Genomic DNA, 17,720 nt, shown 5'->3' with positions numbered 1-17,720 from the left:
CCTGCCCTGGTGTTGAACTACCCACAAGGTCTAGAAAGCAAAGGGAGGAGAAGTAACTTAGCTCACATCCAACTGCAGGGCACCGGGCCCTGCACCCAGATCAGGTCCTCAGGAGAGGCCTCAGTTTACCGGGCTTTATATATCTGCTGTTCTCGAAAGGCAGCAGCCCCTGGTGAGGGCTGGCTAGCCTCCGTGAGCTGTACAGCCTGTGCTTTCTCAAGGCGGGGATTTGGCCAAGCCCTAGGCCAGAGCACGTTTTTAAGGCTGACTCACAAATGTAGAGGCAGCGCAAGGCAGCCTGTGGAACTCATTGCCAGGGGAGGTGGAGGCCAAAAGTATAACGGTGTTCAAAACAGAATTAGCGAAGTTCATGGAGGATACGTCTGTCCATGGCTATTATCCAAGGCGGTCAGCAACGCAACCCCATGCCTTGGGTGTCCCTAGCCGCTGACTGCCAGAAGCTGGGACTGGACGCCCGGGGATGGATCACTCAATGACTGCCTGTTCTGTCCATTCACTGTGATGCCCACTTTCAGAAGACAGGACACTGGACTAGATGGACCATGCATTGGTCTGACCCAGCCTGCCTATTCACATGTTCTTATGCTAAGGCCCTTAGCCCCTCCAGCCTTGGTGGAAACAGACAGTTCAAGACAGCGGCGGCGGTTTCAGAATGAGGCACTTCAGATCACTCTGGGCCAACATCAAACTTCATTATTTTCACCTGAGCTAGTCCCAGCACAGTATTTATTACGGTTATCAGAAGAAAAGAATTCTCTCTCCTCCCGCCTGCCTGCCTCCCTCCCTCCCTCCATGCAACAGACTGGATTTAAACACGTTGTAGTAAAAAAGACTAATGCAAATTCCAACCTGGCAGAGCACAGAGAATGTTCTACCTCCCTTTAAAGATACAGAGCCTTGTAATAGTGAAGTTACTATATAAAAAGCTATGCAGCAGCATTAACAAATGGACTTGAAGACAGATCTCCATTATTAAGATAGGTTTTTTTGGGCCGAGTAGTCACTCTGGTGCATCAGATTCATTTCTCCTACCCCATAAAGACCCTGCAGCCCATAACTCCTAGATACAGCCCTTGTAAGCAAAGATAATGGTTATGTTACTTTATCAAAAGATACGTATAGTCATTAGAAATGGATTTTAAGACAGAGCTCCATTATGAAACTGAATTGCTGGGCAGAAAGTCACATATTAATTTCTCCTCCCGCATACGGACCCTGCAGCCCATAACTCTCACAGTCTGGTCAGGTTTCGGAAGCCGTCATAGGTGAATGGAGGGAGGGTTGGTAAACATGAGGCACTTTTGGCTAAGCAGGCAATGTGGTTGACTTCACATACACTAGAGTCCTGCTCACTGCTGAAAAAGACTCCGTCAGGCGAGTATATGGAGGGGTCTGTGTCGTAATAATTGTAGGGCCTCAGGAGAATGCTGACTCCATTTCCCACCGTCACTGTGTTGGGAATATCCTCAGCATGTGGGATGTGAAGGAAACCAGTTGTTATCCAGGCAACCAAGTCCTGGGGAAGGGAGACAGTCACATAATTTGGTTACTTTGGAAGAACATCCAGTTGGGAGCACACCCTGGGGCAGACGAGTAATGCCTCTAAGGACCGAACCTGGGCCAAAGTCTGAGAATGCCACCTGCTGGGCTCCCTCCTTAGGAGTCTGGCTTGAACAATGGAAACATTTGCCAGACATTTTGTCCTCAATTCTTTTCCCATTTTTTGCAATTTCTGATTTTTCAGACTGTCCCAACCAGCTCTGCTCATTCGCTCTACACACAGCTCCGTCGCAGGGACTTCACCGGGGCAAAGAAAGAACAGGTGCCAAGTTGGAAGAGGGGAAACGCAGAGTGCAGCGAGTTATTTCTCCTTCCCCAAGAGTTTGCTGTTATCCCAAAGACACCGAGTGTTTTGTTAGCAATGTCTGTCTGATCCCCGAGCAAAAGAACCGGCTCGGTCTGTGTGGGTCCTGGGCTGTAGCTAGCTCACCGACTGGTGATAATACTCTGCACACTGTAATGCATAGCCCCAGCACAAGACGCACCCAACTCACCTCGTTGACGATGCTCTCATTGTCTATGAAGTCAGCGAAGGCCACGGTGGGCGTCCAGGGGTCGTTCTGGTTGTAGATGCTGCTGCTGGTTGGCTCCTCCTCTTTCCGTTTGGTGACAGCCAGTTTGTATCTAAAGAGCAGAGAGAAAGAAGGCAGCTACACAGGACAGGGACGTTTAAAACGAGATTAGGGAACACTCTGCGCTGACCCCACCTGGTAGGGTGGACAGGACCACAGACTAGATAATGTAATGCGTCTTTTCCCTCTCAAACGTCTATAATTCTAATGTGCACATCACAAAACTAGTACTACAAAATTCAGCCCAGCTGCAGGATCTACTAAGGAAAAGCCAGAGACCGGAATAGCAGAAGGTATGGCAGGGCGCCGGTGAGTGCATCAGCAGAGTGGGCGTGGGAGTGACCAGGACTGGCATAGCAGGTACTGCAGGTCATGACTCAGATGCATTGGCTGAGCTGCGGTCACAGGGGTGGGGCAAGGCTGGGAAAACAGAGGGTGCTTCAGGTCACAGGTAAGGTGCGTTGGAAGAAGTGTGTGGCAGCAGGGGACAAAATGAACCAATGAAGTACAGAGAATTCTCTCTCCGTCTGGCTGATGAGTCTTGCCCACATACTCAGGGTTTAGCTGATCACCATATTTGGGGTCAGGGAAGAATTTTTCACCTTTCTCTGTAGCATGGGGCACGAGTCACTTGCTGGTGGATTCTCTGTACCCTGAAGTCTTTAAACCATGATTTGAGGACTTCAGTAACTCAGTCCTAGGTCAGGGTCTGCTACAGGGTGAGGTTCTGTGGTTGGCATTGTGCAGGAGGTCAGACCAGATGATGATATAGGTGAACTCAGTGAAGGGGAGGAGGAAGGAGGGAGGGCGATACTCTTTCATTATAGCATACAAGAGCCTTTGCCCACATCCATTCTATAGATATCTGAATCGTGCGGCCACTGGACATCCAGGCACCTCAGGTGACTTATGTGCCATTGTGACACTGAGCCAGAAAAAAACTAAGCACTTTGCAAATTGTTTGACCCAAATCTGACCTTTAAAGACATATAGGAAAATACAAATGGTAGTGCGGGTCATTCCTTACAAGTAGACCAGAGCTTTGACATGCAAGTGTGTTGTTGGTAGTTATCTGATGATGTTCACATGTATCTTGTTAGAGGTTAGCAATGTAGATAGAACAACAGTAAGAGACAGGAAAGCAGTTGATTTGATTAAGTGGTCAGAAGGGAATATTAACGCCTAGCTGGACCTTTGATGTAACAGCATCATTTCCCTGTATTATTCTTTGAGACTGAAGTAAACTGACTGTGAACTCTGCTAATGCGGCTAATTCCCTGTGCGCCTAGGAAGTGAAGGTTTTACTTCAAAGGCCAATATACACATCACTGTGCTCCACTCAAGGACATATCTGTGAACTGTCCTGACAGTTTAAAGGGCTGTTGTTGTCTGTATGGTATGAGGAAGGACCTACTGAGTAAAGATCAAATGTCATTTTCATCACAGCCCAGTCACCTGGAAGTGCCCATCTTGCTTCGACTGTAAAGGAAGCTTCCGGCCTGATCCTTTTTATCTCAAATCTGTCCACGCTTGTCAGGGAAAGTTTGGATCCCAAGACTGAGATCCCAGCACCAGCCTGGAATTGCTCTGCTGATTCTCATGGGAGAATCCGAATGAACTTTGCACATGGACTATTTAGTCTTCATTTCTCTGGGCTGGATTTCTAACAAAGAAGTTCTAAACAAGGACTGATGATCCCCAAGCTGGTTGGGTAATTTCAGAGACTTCGCAATTTAAGAACTTTGCAATTCAGTGATCATCTCTACTCTGAAACCCCCCTAAGAACTTATTTTCATCTGTGTGTGTGTACGGACCTTTGCGCCATTGCTCTCTTTCCTTTTCTAAAATACAGATTCGTTTCGTTAAGAAGCATTGGCTTTAAGCCTGTGTTGGGTAAGATCAGAATTATTCATTGACCTGTCTGGTAATGTGTCCGACCCTGTGGGATTGGTAGAACTCTTTTACGTATGCTGGATAAAGATTTCCAGTAATCCCCATGATGTTTGACCTGGGTGTCTGGGCACTAGCCAAAGGACAAGGGAGATGTAAGGAAACTGTGGTTTTTGTCTCCCAAATGACCAGTGAGGTCATCGGAAGCTCTTTGTTGCTGGCTTGGTCTATCTTATGGAAGAAAAACCACCAGTGTTTAGGGCCTTGCCTGCCCCATTCTCTGCAGTTTGCCCTGTGTAAACTACCTCAGCATGGCTGCCCTGGCGGCCAACGTCACAATCATCGTGAGCTGCGTGTTAATATCGAGCTGAGCGCTGCCTACCTCCCCCAGCTGATAGCTCGCTCCATGGAACTGGCTTCTGGCAGATGTTCCCCGGCGAAACTGACTATCTGGATCCTGTAGCCACGCTGGTGGCCCCACTTATTTTCACTGTTGGCTGCAAAATAGACGTATCTGGGCATCTTTGAATGGAGCTGGAACGCAGCCTTGTCCTCCGTGCCCAGGACTGCCTTGGTGAGCCGTGGCCGCTGTATCTGGTGCTCTGGACTCCATGGAGCCTGCACAGACTCAAACACCATGTCATGGGCCACCAGAGTATTTTCCATCCCTAAAAGGCAAAGAAAAATACCACTAAGAAATCACTTCCTTGGCTTCCTAGACAGCATATGCATCCGCACGGTCACCCCGTCTCAGAGACTCTGAGCAGTCTGGGGTCTGCAGCTGCCATTTCCATTTCGGCAGCTGTGTGAAACAAGCGCCTTTAACTCCAAACGAGCTGCTAAGGCGGGGGTCTCACACTTTTCTTCTGGGAACCCCTTTGAAAATCTTTCAGGCTGTGATGACCCCCCCAAAAGTGACAACTCCCCCATGCCCTGCCACCCTTACTTCTGTGCTGCTGCTAGGGACCGCTGCTTTCCAGCCACCCAGCTCTGACTGTCAGCCATGCACGGGGCTGACAGCCACAGCCATGGCATGTTCGGGGGCTGACAGATTGCGAGGCCCCCATAACAACCCTGTGACCCCTTGAGGGTTCCCGACCCCCAGTTTGAGAACCCCTGCTAAGTCCTTCCTAGTCTTCTCTCTCAGCAATGATTGCAGTTGTGATGTTGTGATGACTGACTGAGATGCAATTATATGTGAATGACCCCATGATCTGGTTTCCATAGTCACTTAAGGTGAAACTCACCCTGTGCAGAGGGTTAAGTGGAGTTTAAGGGTGCATAGCCTTTGTGCTGACCCCTGCAGAGGGGTGAATTCTCCCGAGATGACAACCCAGCTAATTTAATTAACTAACGTTATGTATACAATGACCAATGTTTTTCAACCTTTTTTCATTTGTGGACCCCTAACAAATTTCAAATGGAGGTGCAGACTCCTTTGGAAATCTTAGACATAGTCTGTGGACCCCCCCAGGGTCTGCGGACCACAGGTTGAAAACCAGTGATAGACCAAGTGGAATATTTCTGCTCATGATTTTGCAGTTCCTAGCAAGGAAGGTGAACTTGCAAAGTGACAGGGGGCAGGAAGATCTGAGAGCAGCAGCACATCTCAAGAACTGGGCGATTGCATGTAATTCAGGGCCTTGCCGGGAAAGAGTCTGAGCAGGAAGAGTGCGGGGAAGGGAGGCTGTAGAATGCAGAGCCAGGCCAGTGAGGAAGGAGACAGCTAGACAGATGTGAGCTCCAGGCTGCAGATGGTGATGTACAAAGGGATTTCTAGCAGAGGCACCAGGGCCTTTGGCCCCATGGCACATAGAAAGAAGTGACTGTATTAAACCACCACCAACCCTCCACTCAGCGTGTTGGTCAGGATTCTTGCTGCTGCTGGTCACTTGCCTAGACTCACGGTTCTGAGCTCCTGGCTATAGTGATGCACAAACATAACACGTCTGCACAAAATAATGCCCACCAGGTGGGCGGAGAGACAAACACTCTTAGCTCCACCCATCTCACAGATCATCGACCAATCTCCTTACTCTGCACCTCATTCAGATGATGGAAAGAACACTGCTCCCCAGAATGGCTGGTCCTAGCGCGCAAGAGCAGGCAGGGTTTCGTCCAAACAGGAGCTGCTGTGACCAGTGGTGGCTGCACAGCTGCTAATGGTGGGGAAGCCTCAGGGCAATCTGACCCAGCAAGCTTCATGTCAAGGGAGCCTGTGCAGTCTCTGTGAGGCCTTCACAGATGCACAGTCCAGCAGAACAGATGACTCAAGCAATGGAGCACATTCCCAGGCCAGCCCTGCGACCAGCTGCTTCCCCCCCTCCTGTCCCTGCATGGGTGGGTTACCAGCCCTGGGCCACATGAACTCCTTCGTGCTGGGTCAGGGCAGAGAGCGCCCTTGTTTGCACCTTTAATCCATGCAGAAATATGCCTCTTCTAATGCACAGTCACAGGCTACCCGGCCCTTTAAAGCAAGCTCAGCGCAGCCTGGCCCAGGACCTAGCAGTTACCCCTCTGCCTCACCCCGACCTAGCCGCGTAGGGGCACTGGGAGATCCCGGCTGGGTGTAACAGACTCTGAGTGACTGAGCACAGCTGCAGAGAACTATTCACCCGGAGCTGGACTCAGCTGAGGGGAGCAGACCCAGAACAAGGAGTAGGCAGTTCCTGCTCCCTTTCTCTAGGAAGGGCTTGCGATAAGCAGACCAAGGAAGGCTGCAGGGACAGAACTGACCCTGTGGCAGGCCCTGACAAGGAGACAAGCTCCAGAGAGAGACTGCAGGGAGGCAGGATTCTGCTGGTCTGAGCCCAGGAGCCAGGTTCCTCCTTTTTAGGGTTGGTTTTATAATCCCCCCCCCCCGCCCCATCCCAGGATTACAGGAAGGGTTTCCCTGAAATAAAGACTGGCCTAATTGGTGAACGGTAGCTCCAGGGATTTATCCCACTCCTGAGACCAGCCGCACCCACACCAGCACCCCTCTGCGTTGCTTGGTTGTTTCCTGGATGGAGACGTTAAAGCCAGTGCAGATCATTATTTGCTGCCATCCCAAGGCTCTGAGCTGGAACACAGGCTGCCTCCCCGCGCCTGTTTAGCCAGGCACCTGGCACTTGTCTGCATGAACCGTTCCTCATTAAAGACAGCACCGCTCTGGCTCCCATGGATATTGTGCCTGAAGAAAGCTGGCCTATGGCCCAGAACCTCCCTAGGGAAGCAGCAGGAGGGCAGCGATCTTAGAGGTAGCGTTTGCCCTTCGGTACCAGGCCACAGGCACATGGATGAGCTGGGGTTGAGAAATGCAACAGCAGAGAGACAGACTGCGAATGGAGACCGTTCCCATTGCTCTTGCCAGGCCCTCGTCTCCCTAGCTCTGTTTCCTACTGGAAACCTTATCATGCCAGGTTGGATGGGGCTATTTCCTCATGGAAGGCGCCTTCCACTTCCTCCAGCTCTTGAGCTTCCCCCCAGGACATCCCCCTGGACAAAGTAAAATAGCGTTGGGTTATTGGTCCCTTGTCGAACCAACAGTGACTCACGCAGGGACCTTGATGGAGTTGAGTACCTGACTCTTGCTATGGCTGCTTCGACCTCGGCAAAGTCCCAGGGGGCTTGTGAGAAGGGACTGTAAGTTATTGAAATGGTGCTTGTGCATATCCTGTGCCTCTCGCCGCGCCTGGTAACTGCACAGAGCAGCTGCCGGGCGAGAAGGTGAGACCCAACGCCCAGGCTGTGGGGATAAGAGGTGAGATTCTTGTGACTGCTAGAAACAGATCTGCCAGCGTCTCCTCTCCTGTACAGTGTACACTGGTTGGTTGCTCTCCTGCTGCTCTCTGCTGGCTGAGCCTTGTGCTGCTGGGCTGTACTGGACAGAGCGGGCCAGCTACACTCATGCCATTGCACTGACTTATCAGAGTCAGCCACGGGTAGCTGAGAGCAGAACTCAGCCTGCTGCATCCGTGAACACATGTCCACATCCCTCGCTCAGCAGTAGGGCAGGGTGGGTATTAGAATGCAGCCGCCTGGCAAGAGAGAACTGACCAGCCTGTCAACGTGGGCGAGGGGCATTTGATCTGGAGACAAAGATCTGAGCCCCTTCTTTCTGCGTTCATGGGGGGACTGGCTTGCCCTGTTCTGCAGTGTGCTGCCCATGGGGCAGGAGAAGAAGTCTCACGGTGACACGGGAGCTGCGTCAACGGGGCTCTGTACGCACCAAGGAACTGGGACTAGCTTGCACCTGCCATTAGGATTCTTAACATAAAAACCTTTTGGTTTTCCCATGCATGCTCAGGGCTGGAACACGCGGTGTCTGCGGGTCCAGGGACATGTCCTCCCCTTTCATCCAGCCTCCATCCACCCCGAGCACAGTCCTGAGATAGGCAACGTTTCCTGCAGCCCACGGGCCAGACATCTCTTTGACAGGCAGACATGTCCTCCCAGCCCTCGGCATCAATCCATGCCTGGACGTGTCTTTCATTGCGGGACTGTCACTGTCACAACCCACAGCATGTTCAAAATGCCCCGTGGGGATCGGAGCGAGAGATTCTACTCTGGAGAAGGGAGGAGATAGATTAGACACCCCTGCTACAAACAAGTGTTATAGTCTCTCTCTCTCTCTCTCTCACACACTCACACTCACACACTCACACACACACACACACACACCCCTCTTCCCTTTCCTAACACTACTGTTGGGATAGCCTCGTATTGGAACATTGGCTGGGGAGCTGTGTTTGTCTAAACAGAACCGGAAGAGGGAAAACAGACAGAGAGATGATTAGAAATAGTTCTTGATTAGCAGCCTAGGACAGAAAGGAAACAAAACATCCACCGAGGGGAGATAGAGACAGCTGGGCCTTATCCCACGCAGGCACTTCTGGTTACTTACATCTTAGGGAATGAGCAGCATTGCCCTGTAACCTGTCAACCTACGTGGCTAATTCCCCACATGGATGGTGTTGCTGAGAGCAGACATCTCCATCACGGAAAGCAACACACACAGCAGCAATGAGAGTGGGGCAGTAGGGGGATGCCCCTGTTGCTGTACAGATGAAACACACACATTCAGTGATTGTGCCTAGAACTCTTCAGTTTCAGGTTTTGTCTAAGCGCAGAGATTCCAGAAGTGCATTTCCTTCAACCGTGGCAATCTGTCAAATGCCCGGTAGTCCCCAGCTTTGCCTTTGGTCTCATGCCAGCTCAGGGCTTCACTCTCTCACTCTGCTATTGATCGGCGATATGACTTAGCAGCATCCCAGCGACCATGGAGCCAGACCAGCATCTTAGCACTTCCTCCCCACAACCGGACTGAGAGACAAAGGGGGCAGAGAGAGAGAGAGAAACACAAACCAGTGAGAGGAGCACGTGCCAGGCAGGTCCCGCATATACCAGAGGAAGGAGAAAAGCAGGACTCCAAAGTCCACTAAGAAGCTCATTTTGCAAATCGCAAGTTACCTGGGAGGAGTGGAGATGCTCGAAGGATGGGCATGAAAACAGAAAGAAATGTTGCACAAAAACCTACCTCCAACGTCCAGGTCCACTTTATAGTTGATGAAATGGGTGTGTATCGTCCCCAGGGTGTGTTCCCCGACCCTGGTGCCGTAGTCCAGCCCATCGCCGTAGAGAAAGGACGAACTCATGTATCCTGTGGCCTGGACTTTGGCCTCGATCGCTCCGTTCTGGTAGAAGATGAAGTCCCAGACGTAGTCGTAGTTCCCCAGCGTGGCGATGGAGCGAATGACCAGGGCAGAGTTGGCCAGCCCCCGTAGTACAGGGACTGCAAGTTGGAGTAATGGCGCCGCAGCGGCGACCCAGAGTTCTGCTCAAAAATGCAGATGGAGTTTTTATGCTCCTCCGGGGCCTGGGTTTCAGCTAAGTAGTGTGTGTCTATGTACGTGGCTGCATAGGGGCAATCGACCCCTCGGACTAATGGGTACGTGAATCTCCCGATGCCAAAGCTCCCGTCCATGTATCTGGTTGACATCCCTCCAGGACAGTTGGACCCGTAGACAGACATGGCGTCCTGCACGCTGATTTCATAGACAATCCTCTCCCCCTTGAATCGGATGTCAAACAGCCGCATCCCCGTGTTCACGTTCACACCAAAGGCAAAGCTCCAGGCCCGGGAGACGACGTGGTTGTTTCGGACACTGTAACGGGCCCCACCAGGCTCGTACTGCAGAGGGGATGGAGCCGTGGGGGCTTCTCTGGGCTGCATGGACGAGAATCCCCCGTTGGGTGGGGCTTTCTTAACTGCGTCCACTTTGACGCGGCCCTGCTTGAACTCACGCTCCAGCTCCACCAAGTCCCCATAGTACTGGCCATTATAGAACACTTTGCTAACCCGCCACTGGGAGAGCTCCAGGCTGCTGTGATCCACCAGCAGCTCCAGGCCCACCGGGTGCAAGAAGAAGCCACTCACGTTGTGGAAGAGAGCAAACCAGGTACTGCGGTCTCCGGACTGGAACCCCCGGGGGGCTGAGGTTAGCGATGCAAAATTGGTCCCATCATAATCAAATACTTGACTCAGGAAGGTTGGGGCTGTGGAGAATGCCTTATTCCTTAAGAAGATTTCAATCTGCTCATACTCATTACCCAGCACTGGTCTGCGGTGATAGGGCAGCTTCTCTCCGTACTTCTGCAGCGTGATGTCCTGGTGAGTTGTTGGCTCTGGCAGGGGACCCACCACGTACTCCGTGACATTCGGATCTGGTTGGTTTCCAAAGTACACCACAGCCAGCGCCTGCCGGGAGGGTCGATTCCCCCCACGATCCAAGAACTCCAGCACCTCTGCCTTGGTGGGGATCTGCACATCGACGTAGTAAATGCAGTTCTCAGAGGGGTTTGCATGATAGGCGTCTACCAATGGCACCCCAAGGCTGCTCTGCAGATACCTCACCACTTGCACCATTTCTTCTGGTGTCAGATCAGCGAAGACCAGGCTCTGGTCACTGTGCTTTCCCTCCTGGCTGCTCTGGACCTGCGACTCACAGCTGGCTGGCTTCGCTCCTCTAGTCAGCAACACACAAACCAAAGCGAAGATTGTGGCCAGCGCCAGAACCAAGAGGATGAGGACAGTTTTCAGGTTCATGTTGCTGCAGCGGCGGCGGAGACTGCAAGGCTTCAGGAGCCCCTCCAGTGTGGCGTTCCCAGCTGCAGCCAGCCCGCTAAAGCTGCAGCTGGCTGAGTTAAGTGCAGGAAACATGAGATGGGGAGGGGAGGTGGTGGGAGGAGATCTGAAGTTTGTGGGGACCAGACAGGATAGATCTTCGCTCTCAGCTGTCCAGCATGCTGTGTGTTTCACCAAGACTGAAGCACAGAAGGTCAGTTATAGAGCAGGCGCCATGACTTGTTTGTTCAGACCAACTTCCAGAGGCTGCCTGTACAAGTTCTGATCCAGGCACCCAGCATCGGGGGAAACAAATCTGCAAAAGCTGGAGATTTTTTGCCTTTGTGCAGAATTTCATCCTTTCCTGGCTCACGGACCTTGGACTGCTCCTCCTGGGGCTCCTTTCTCACAAACTCTCCACGCTGCTGCTAGTTTTTGGTTCCCAGTTTGATTTGTTCTTGCATTTCCCGGCTAAGTGGGGTAGCTGAATTACCACCTCTGAAAAAGGTTTCATCTTGAGTGTGGCTCTGGATTAACCATGCTTGTTTGGGACAAAGACGAGGGCCAAGGGACACCCCAAATATGGCAGAAGGAGCTGGGCGAGGATTTGGAATTTAATCCGCATTCAGGCCTTGCCTATACAAAGGGAATCGGCGCTGGTGCAACGGCATGGACATAGTGACAGCTAATGGAGAAAGCAGAGCTGACGCCAGCACGCCATAAGCCAGCATCAGCTGTGCTTTGTGCCTGTCAGGTGCCTACACGGGAGCTTGCACTGGGCTGACTACATCTGACATAGGCAAGGCCTCCATTTCCCCAGTGCAGCTCCAGGAGTTGGCATTTGGGTGTTGCTAACAGGAAGTAGGTTCTCGTGGGATGGAGGGGAGGCAGGGGACCCGTCCTATCCGTGCCATGTCTGGCTCTGTGGGGATGCTAAGTGGCTCTTTTCTGTTCCCTTTTTGCAGAAACAGCTTTAATTTAAAGCTCCCCCTCTCCCCAAACGCGCTGCTCTCCGGGTGCTTTCACAACATCCCTGCTGAACTGACGTCTTGCTGCGTCGGAGCCGGACAGACTGACCTTCAAACAAGAAAACGGGGACCTCGCCTCTTACCCCATTCATTTGATGGGGTTACGGCGGATCCCTGAGCAGACACGTAGATGGCACCGCATTGTTTCAGTCAGCAGATGGCGCCGCAGGTGGCGCCACGCAGCCCCGCTGCAGGCAGTTCTATAACCCACAAATAACCTCCACCCACCTGCGGCTGCAAAACGCGCTGGCGGTGCCAAAGCAACCGGAGTTCAGCAGCTGCAGCGGGACCAGCTTGGGGTCCGAGTCCTGGGACCTGAACTGCAAATGTTCCCAGAGCAGATCAGTCAACGCTTAGCACTGCACATGCTAGGCAGCTAAGCCTCACCACCCCTGAGACAGGCCAGCCAGTGGTATCCCTGCTCTACACTGGGGACACTGAGGCAGGGGGGAAAGCTGACAACACCAAAGTCCTAGCGAAAGGCAGTGGTTAGAACTAGAGAGACCCTGGCTCCCACCCTAAGCCAGGCACCCGACTTGTGTAAGACAATGACACACATTTAAAAACTGCGGCTGCACACGTTTTCCCTGGACCAGCCATGGAGCGAGCGGCCTCTTGCTGGGATTTGCACGGGGCTTTGTGACTTTCCCTGACTCTTCATTTTAATAAGTCAGGAAATAATTCTGCAATGAGCTACAAGGGTAAGAGAGTGAACAAGAGGGATGCTGCTGGCCGTCTGCAGGAGTTCTGCATCCTGAGACAGCCCCATGCCGGCTGCTCTACAGAACAGCACTTAATCACGGGGAGAGGCCCCAGGAGAGAGTCACCAAGAGACCTACCTCCAACGTCCAAGTCCACTTTATAGTTGATGAAATGGGTGTGTATCGTCCCCAGGGTGTGTTCCCCGACCCTGGTGCCGTAGTCCAGCCCATCGCCGTAGAGAAAGGACGAACTCATGTATCCTGTGGCCTGGACTTTGGCCTCGATCGCTCCGTTCTGGTAGAAGATGAAGTCCCAGACGTAGTCGTAGTTCCCCAGCGTGGCGATGGAGCGAATGACCAGGGCAGAGTTGGCCAGCCCCCCGTAGTACAGGGACTGCAAGTTGGAGTAATGGCGCCGCAGCGGCGACCCAGAGTTCTGCTCAAAAATGCAGATGGAGTTTTTATGCTCCTCCGGGGCCTGGGTTTCAGCTAAGTAGTGTGTGTCTATGTACGTGGCTGCATAGGGGCAATCGACCCCTCGGACTAATGGGTACGTGAATCTCCCGATGCCAAAGCTCCCGTCCATGTATCTGGTTGACATCCCTCCAGGACAGTTGGACCCGTAGACAGACATGGCATCCTGCACGCTGATTTCATAGACAATCCTCTCCCCCTTGAATCGGATGTCAAACAGCCGCATCCCCGTGTTCACGTTCACACCAAAGGCAAAGCTCCAGGCCCGGGAGACGACGTGGTTGTTTCGGACACTGTAACGGGCCCCACCAGGCTCGTACTGCAGAGGGGATGGAGCCGTGGGGGCTTCTCTGGGCTGCATGGACGAGAATCCCCCGTTGGGTGGGGCTTTCTTAACTGCGTCCACTTTGACGCGGCCCTGCTTGAACTCACGCTCCAGCTCCACCAAGTCCCCATAGTACTGGCCATTATAGAACACTTTGCTAACCCGCCACTGGGAGAGCTCCAGGCTGCTGTGATCCACCAGCAGCTCCAGGCCCACCGGGTGCAAGAAGAAGCCACTCACGTTGTGGAAGAGAACAAACCAGGTACTGCGGTCTCCGGACTGGAACCCCCGGGGGGCTGTGGTCATGACTGCTAAATTAGTTCCATCATAATCAAATACTTGACTCAGGAAAGTTGGAGCTGTGGGAAACGCCGTCCTCCGTAAAAAGCCAGCAATCAGCTTGTATTCATTACCCAGCACTGGTCTACGGTGATAGGGCAGCTTCCCTCCGTACTTCTGCAGCGTGATGTCCTGGTGAGTTGTTGGCTTTGGCAGGGGACCCACCACGTACTCCGTGACATTCGGATCTGGTTGGTTTCCAAAGTACACCACAGCCAGCGCCTGCCGGGAGGGTCGATTTCCCCCACGATCCAAGAACTCCAGCACCGCTGCCTTGGTGGGGATCTGCACATCGACGTAGTAAATGCAGTTATCAGAGGGGTTTGCACGGTTGGCGTCTACCAATGGCACCCCAAGGCTGCTCTGCAGATACCTCACCACTTGCACCATTTCCTCTGGTGTCAGATCAGCAAAGACCAGGCTCTGGTCACTGTGCTTTCCCTCCTGGCTGCTCAGGACCTGCGACTCACAGCTGGCTGGCTTCGCTCCTCTAGTCAGCAACACACAAACCAAAGCGAAGATTGTGGCTAGCGCCAGAACCAAGAGGATGAGGACAGTTTTCAGGTTCATGTTGCTGCGGTAGTGGCGGAGACTCCTGGAGCCTTACAGCAGCTTCTAGAGAGGCTGTCGTCGCCTGTTTGGACTGCGGCTGGATGGTTAGTGCAGGAAACTCGATAGGTGGAGAGAGGCTGGGGGAAGAGAGCTGACGTTTCTGGGGATCAGACAGGGCACGTCTTCGCTCTCAGCCCATCTAGCATGCTCCGTGGGCCTCCAAGAGCAACGCACTAGGAAAACTACGGCAGGCGCAGGGCCAGTGACTCATAAGGCAAATTTCACATCATCATGTTGCTTTGCTGAGGTTACCCGTAAGAGCCGGGATTGTGTAGGCAGCGGCAGGGTGGGCACGTTACCAGCCTGTGAGTGGAAATGTCAATGCCACACCCTAGAATTTCACCTCTTTGCAGCTCACTGCGTGTGCCTCATTTCTCAGGCTCCTTCCCGCCACACATGCTCCCTCATTTTGTGGTTGGGTTCCAGTTTGAGCAGCTTTTTGTTTTACCTCCGGCAGCAGTTCCTGTAGGAAAGAACATGCTCATCTATGCGACAGCCAAAGGGATGTGGCAGCCACAGCCAGGTCCAGTTTAGGGGCCTTCGTTTCAGGACCCAGATCACAATGAACAATTAGCACCTGTATCATGCCACTGCACAGCCGTTAATTAGCTAATCCGCAGGACACTCCCATGGTCTTTATTAGAAGGGGCAGGGACAATGACTTGCTGCAGGGCACTGGGCGAGGCAGAGCCGCGGTTAACACACAGGATTCCCTGTGCTCCTCTTTCTCCCAGTCTGCCTGGCCACGCACCAGTGACCAACGTGGTAGCGGATGGGTGGACTCAAGGAATATAGAAGTTACGCAAACTACGCAAAAAACTTAACTCCCGTCGACTTCCCTGTGTCTCTTCCATGCGCCGTCTTCACCGCACTGTGCCGACGGGAACCGCATTCCCATCGACACAGCGCTGCACCCCTTGTGAAGGTGGACTTAATACGTCGATTTCTGGCTCAACTAAGTGGGTCTTCACTGACCGCTCAGTCGATCCAGAGAAATCGATCTGACGGTGGCCAGCTTGGGGGTAATTTGCTCTTCTGTGCTGCTACCACCACCAATTGCTAACCTGTGTATTTGCCTGAGGATGTCCCATTGCAGTGCACTCTCTGAATGCGCAGTACTTGATACCTTTTACTTCTGTGACACTTTTCCAGCTGAAGGATCTGAAAGCATTTTATAAAGTACTCAGGAATCAGGGCAGCCCCACCCTGCAGACCATTTCTGAGAGTAAGTGGAGAAGAAACCTGAATCCCTGTCAAACTGCAAGGGAAATTTCAGGCAGCAAATGGAATTAATTGAACAGCAGCACAGCTGGGACACCTGTGCCAACACCCTGATTCTTATGAAAAGGGATCTGGATTCTTTAAGAAGCACAAGTGCTAAAAGCCTTGGTTTTATGTCTCATCGAAAAGAGAACCTTACAGCAGCTCCGAGCTACCCAACTCAGAGCTTAGAAAGTAGCAGGTCTTCCTAACCAACAGCACCACAACTTGTTCAGAGCATGTATCCCATCCCACGTAGCGCATCCAGCCTCAGCACACGTCCTGGGCCCTGCCCCAGAATCCTGGCACAGAGAATTCACTTCCTGCTGAAGTTTATTTTAGCTCGCTAATTCCTTTTTGGAACCACCTAATGCGACATCTTGTGTTTGGTAAATTGAGAAGGGAGGAGTTTGGTGTTGCTCTGAGCAGAGCAGACTGTGCACTCACACAAAAGCTACAGCTGCACAATTCATCTCTGCAACTTCTCGGAACCAAACCAAAAACCAAAGAGCAAAAGGCAGCAGCAGCAGTGTGCCAGCCACCGGGGCAGGGAGCGCATTACTGAACCCCTGGTGTTGGCTGGGCCAGCCAGGACTCAGGCTCCACCGAGGTTTAAGTTCCTTGCTCCCATTTTCTCCTGGCACCTGCTTACACCATTTTCAATGTCCAAAAAAGTTTGCTTGATTTTCATTCACCCTCCTGGCATTGTTTGCAGGGATGGGATGCCTGCAGGTGACTGCAGTGCTTTGGTGCTCCCTTTGCTGGGCATTAACAGGCAGAGTCACCCAGGTAACCTGGGCTATTTTCCCCCACACGCATTGCCAGCTTCCTTCTGAGCAGCACAGAAGAGCTAAGCTGAGGTAGAGGGGTGAACACTTCTGAATCTGCTCCAACCTTGACACAAGCGGTCCTGTCCATGGCTCTGCAGCTGGACTAGCCCCCCAAGTCCCAAGAAGACTGGGGCTTTTCAGGCAGGTTTATTTCTGAGTATGATGAGGGGGGGCTTTTCACACCGCACCACAGCAGGCTCTTTCAGTGCTCATCCACGCTGAGCCCCAGCTCCGGCTGCTGGCTCCTGCAGCCTCACAACAAACTCAAGGGAATTTTATTTTAAGTCTCAGTCCTTTGCTCCTGTTGTGTCGGGGTCTGGCCTGACTAGGTCTTTGGCATTTCCCACACCACAGGGAGCAGAATGCCGGAGGAGGCCTCATGGAAAGCAGGAAACGCAGACTCTCTCTCCAGTCCTTTCTTACATTCCTCAGTGGTTCCTAAGGTTTGTGACCGGATCATGTGCTGACAGGAGCAAGCTGCATCGGGGCTGGGGCGTCACTGGTCTGTGGCTGGAGCAAGAGCATCATCTAGTGGCTGCTGGCTCCAGACAAGGAACCGGGCAGCATGTTCTCATACCATCCGAGGAGCAGAGGGGGGCTTCTGTCCAGAACAGACCCTGCCCCCCTGCCCAGATCAAGAAAGCTGGTTAAACCAGCTATCAACTCACTTCAGACCCTCAGCATCAACTGTCTAAGTCCCCCCTTCACCCACTCTCTGGGGGGTACACGGACTGCAAATACCTGACCCCACACGGAAATGGAGTGCGGGGCAGGTTCTTCTCAACAAGGGGGGAGCCCAGCTGTAAGTGCACTAAGGCCTCAGGACGGAGCGCTAAGAGGGAGATTTCAAACTTCCCTCAGAGTGCAAGTTCGTGGGAGAGGGAGCTTGGAAAACATCAGCTGCCACTGGAGAACGTGGCGGAGGTAGGAGGGCGCATGCATTCAGACTAACGCAGGGGAGCAGGGCTCTAGCCCCAGGACGGGGCTGCTCCCTGGAGAGACA

General features: G+C 52.6%; 2 protein-coding genes across 2 annotated transcripts; both read right to left on the bottom strand.

The window, feature by feature from the left end:
- Positions 1-665: 665 nt before the first annotated feature.
- Positions 666-11,161, bottom strand: LOC137148520 (amine oxidase [copper-containing] 2-like). Its single transcript, XM_067541401.1, is given in 5 exon segments — positions 666-1,537; positions 2,076-2,205; positions 4,426-4,711; positions 9,562-9,798; positions 9,801-11,161. Coding segments are annotated over 5 exon segments (2,268 nt in total). The 5' UTR covers positions 11,131-11,161; the 3' UTR covers positions 666-1,252.
- A 601-nt stretch (positions 11,162-11,762) lies between these two features.
- On the bottom strand, positions 11,763-14,585 carry LOC137148319 (amine oxidase [copper-containing] 2-like). Its single transcript, XM_067540965.1, has 2 exons — positions 13,016-14,585; positions 11,763-11,833 (listed from the first exon to the last, which is right to left on the bottom strand). The coding sequence occupies exons 1-2, from the start codon at positions 14,583-14,585 to the stop codon at positions 11,763-11,765; spliced, it is 1,641 nt and encodes a 546-aa protein (XP_067397066.1).
- Positions 14,586-17,720: the final 3,135 nt, after the last annotated feature.

Source organism: Emydura macquarii, unplaced genomic scaffold (assembly GCF_026122565.2).
Source record: "Emydura macquarii macquarii isolate MOO-44397 ecotype Brisbane River unplaced genomic scaffold, CSIRO-AGI_Emac_v2 contig_629, whole genome shotgun sequence".
NCBI classification, from domain to species: Eukaryota; Metazoa; Chordata; order Testudines; family Chelidae; genus Emydura; species Emydura macquarii.
This window is presented reverse-complemented; position numbering and strand designations above follow the sequence as displayed.

What these genes read in the sequence shown, in the direction of transcription:
- LOC137148319 (XM_067540965.1), bottom strand. Translation starts at nt 14,585, where the DNA reads ATGAACCTGAAAACTGTCCTCATCCTCTTGGTTCTGGCGCTAGCCACA. An exon ending in AGTGGACTTGGACGTTGGAG is followed by an intron (nt 11,834 to 13,015) that starts GTAGGTCTCTTG and finishes TTTCTCCATTAG; the next exon opens with CTGTCACTATGTCCATGCCG.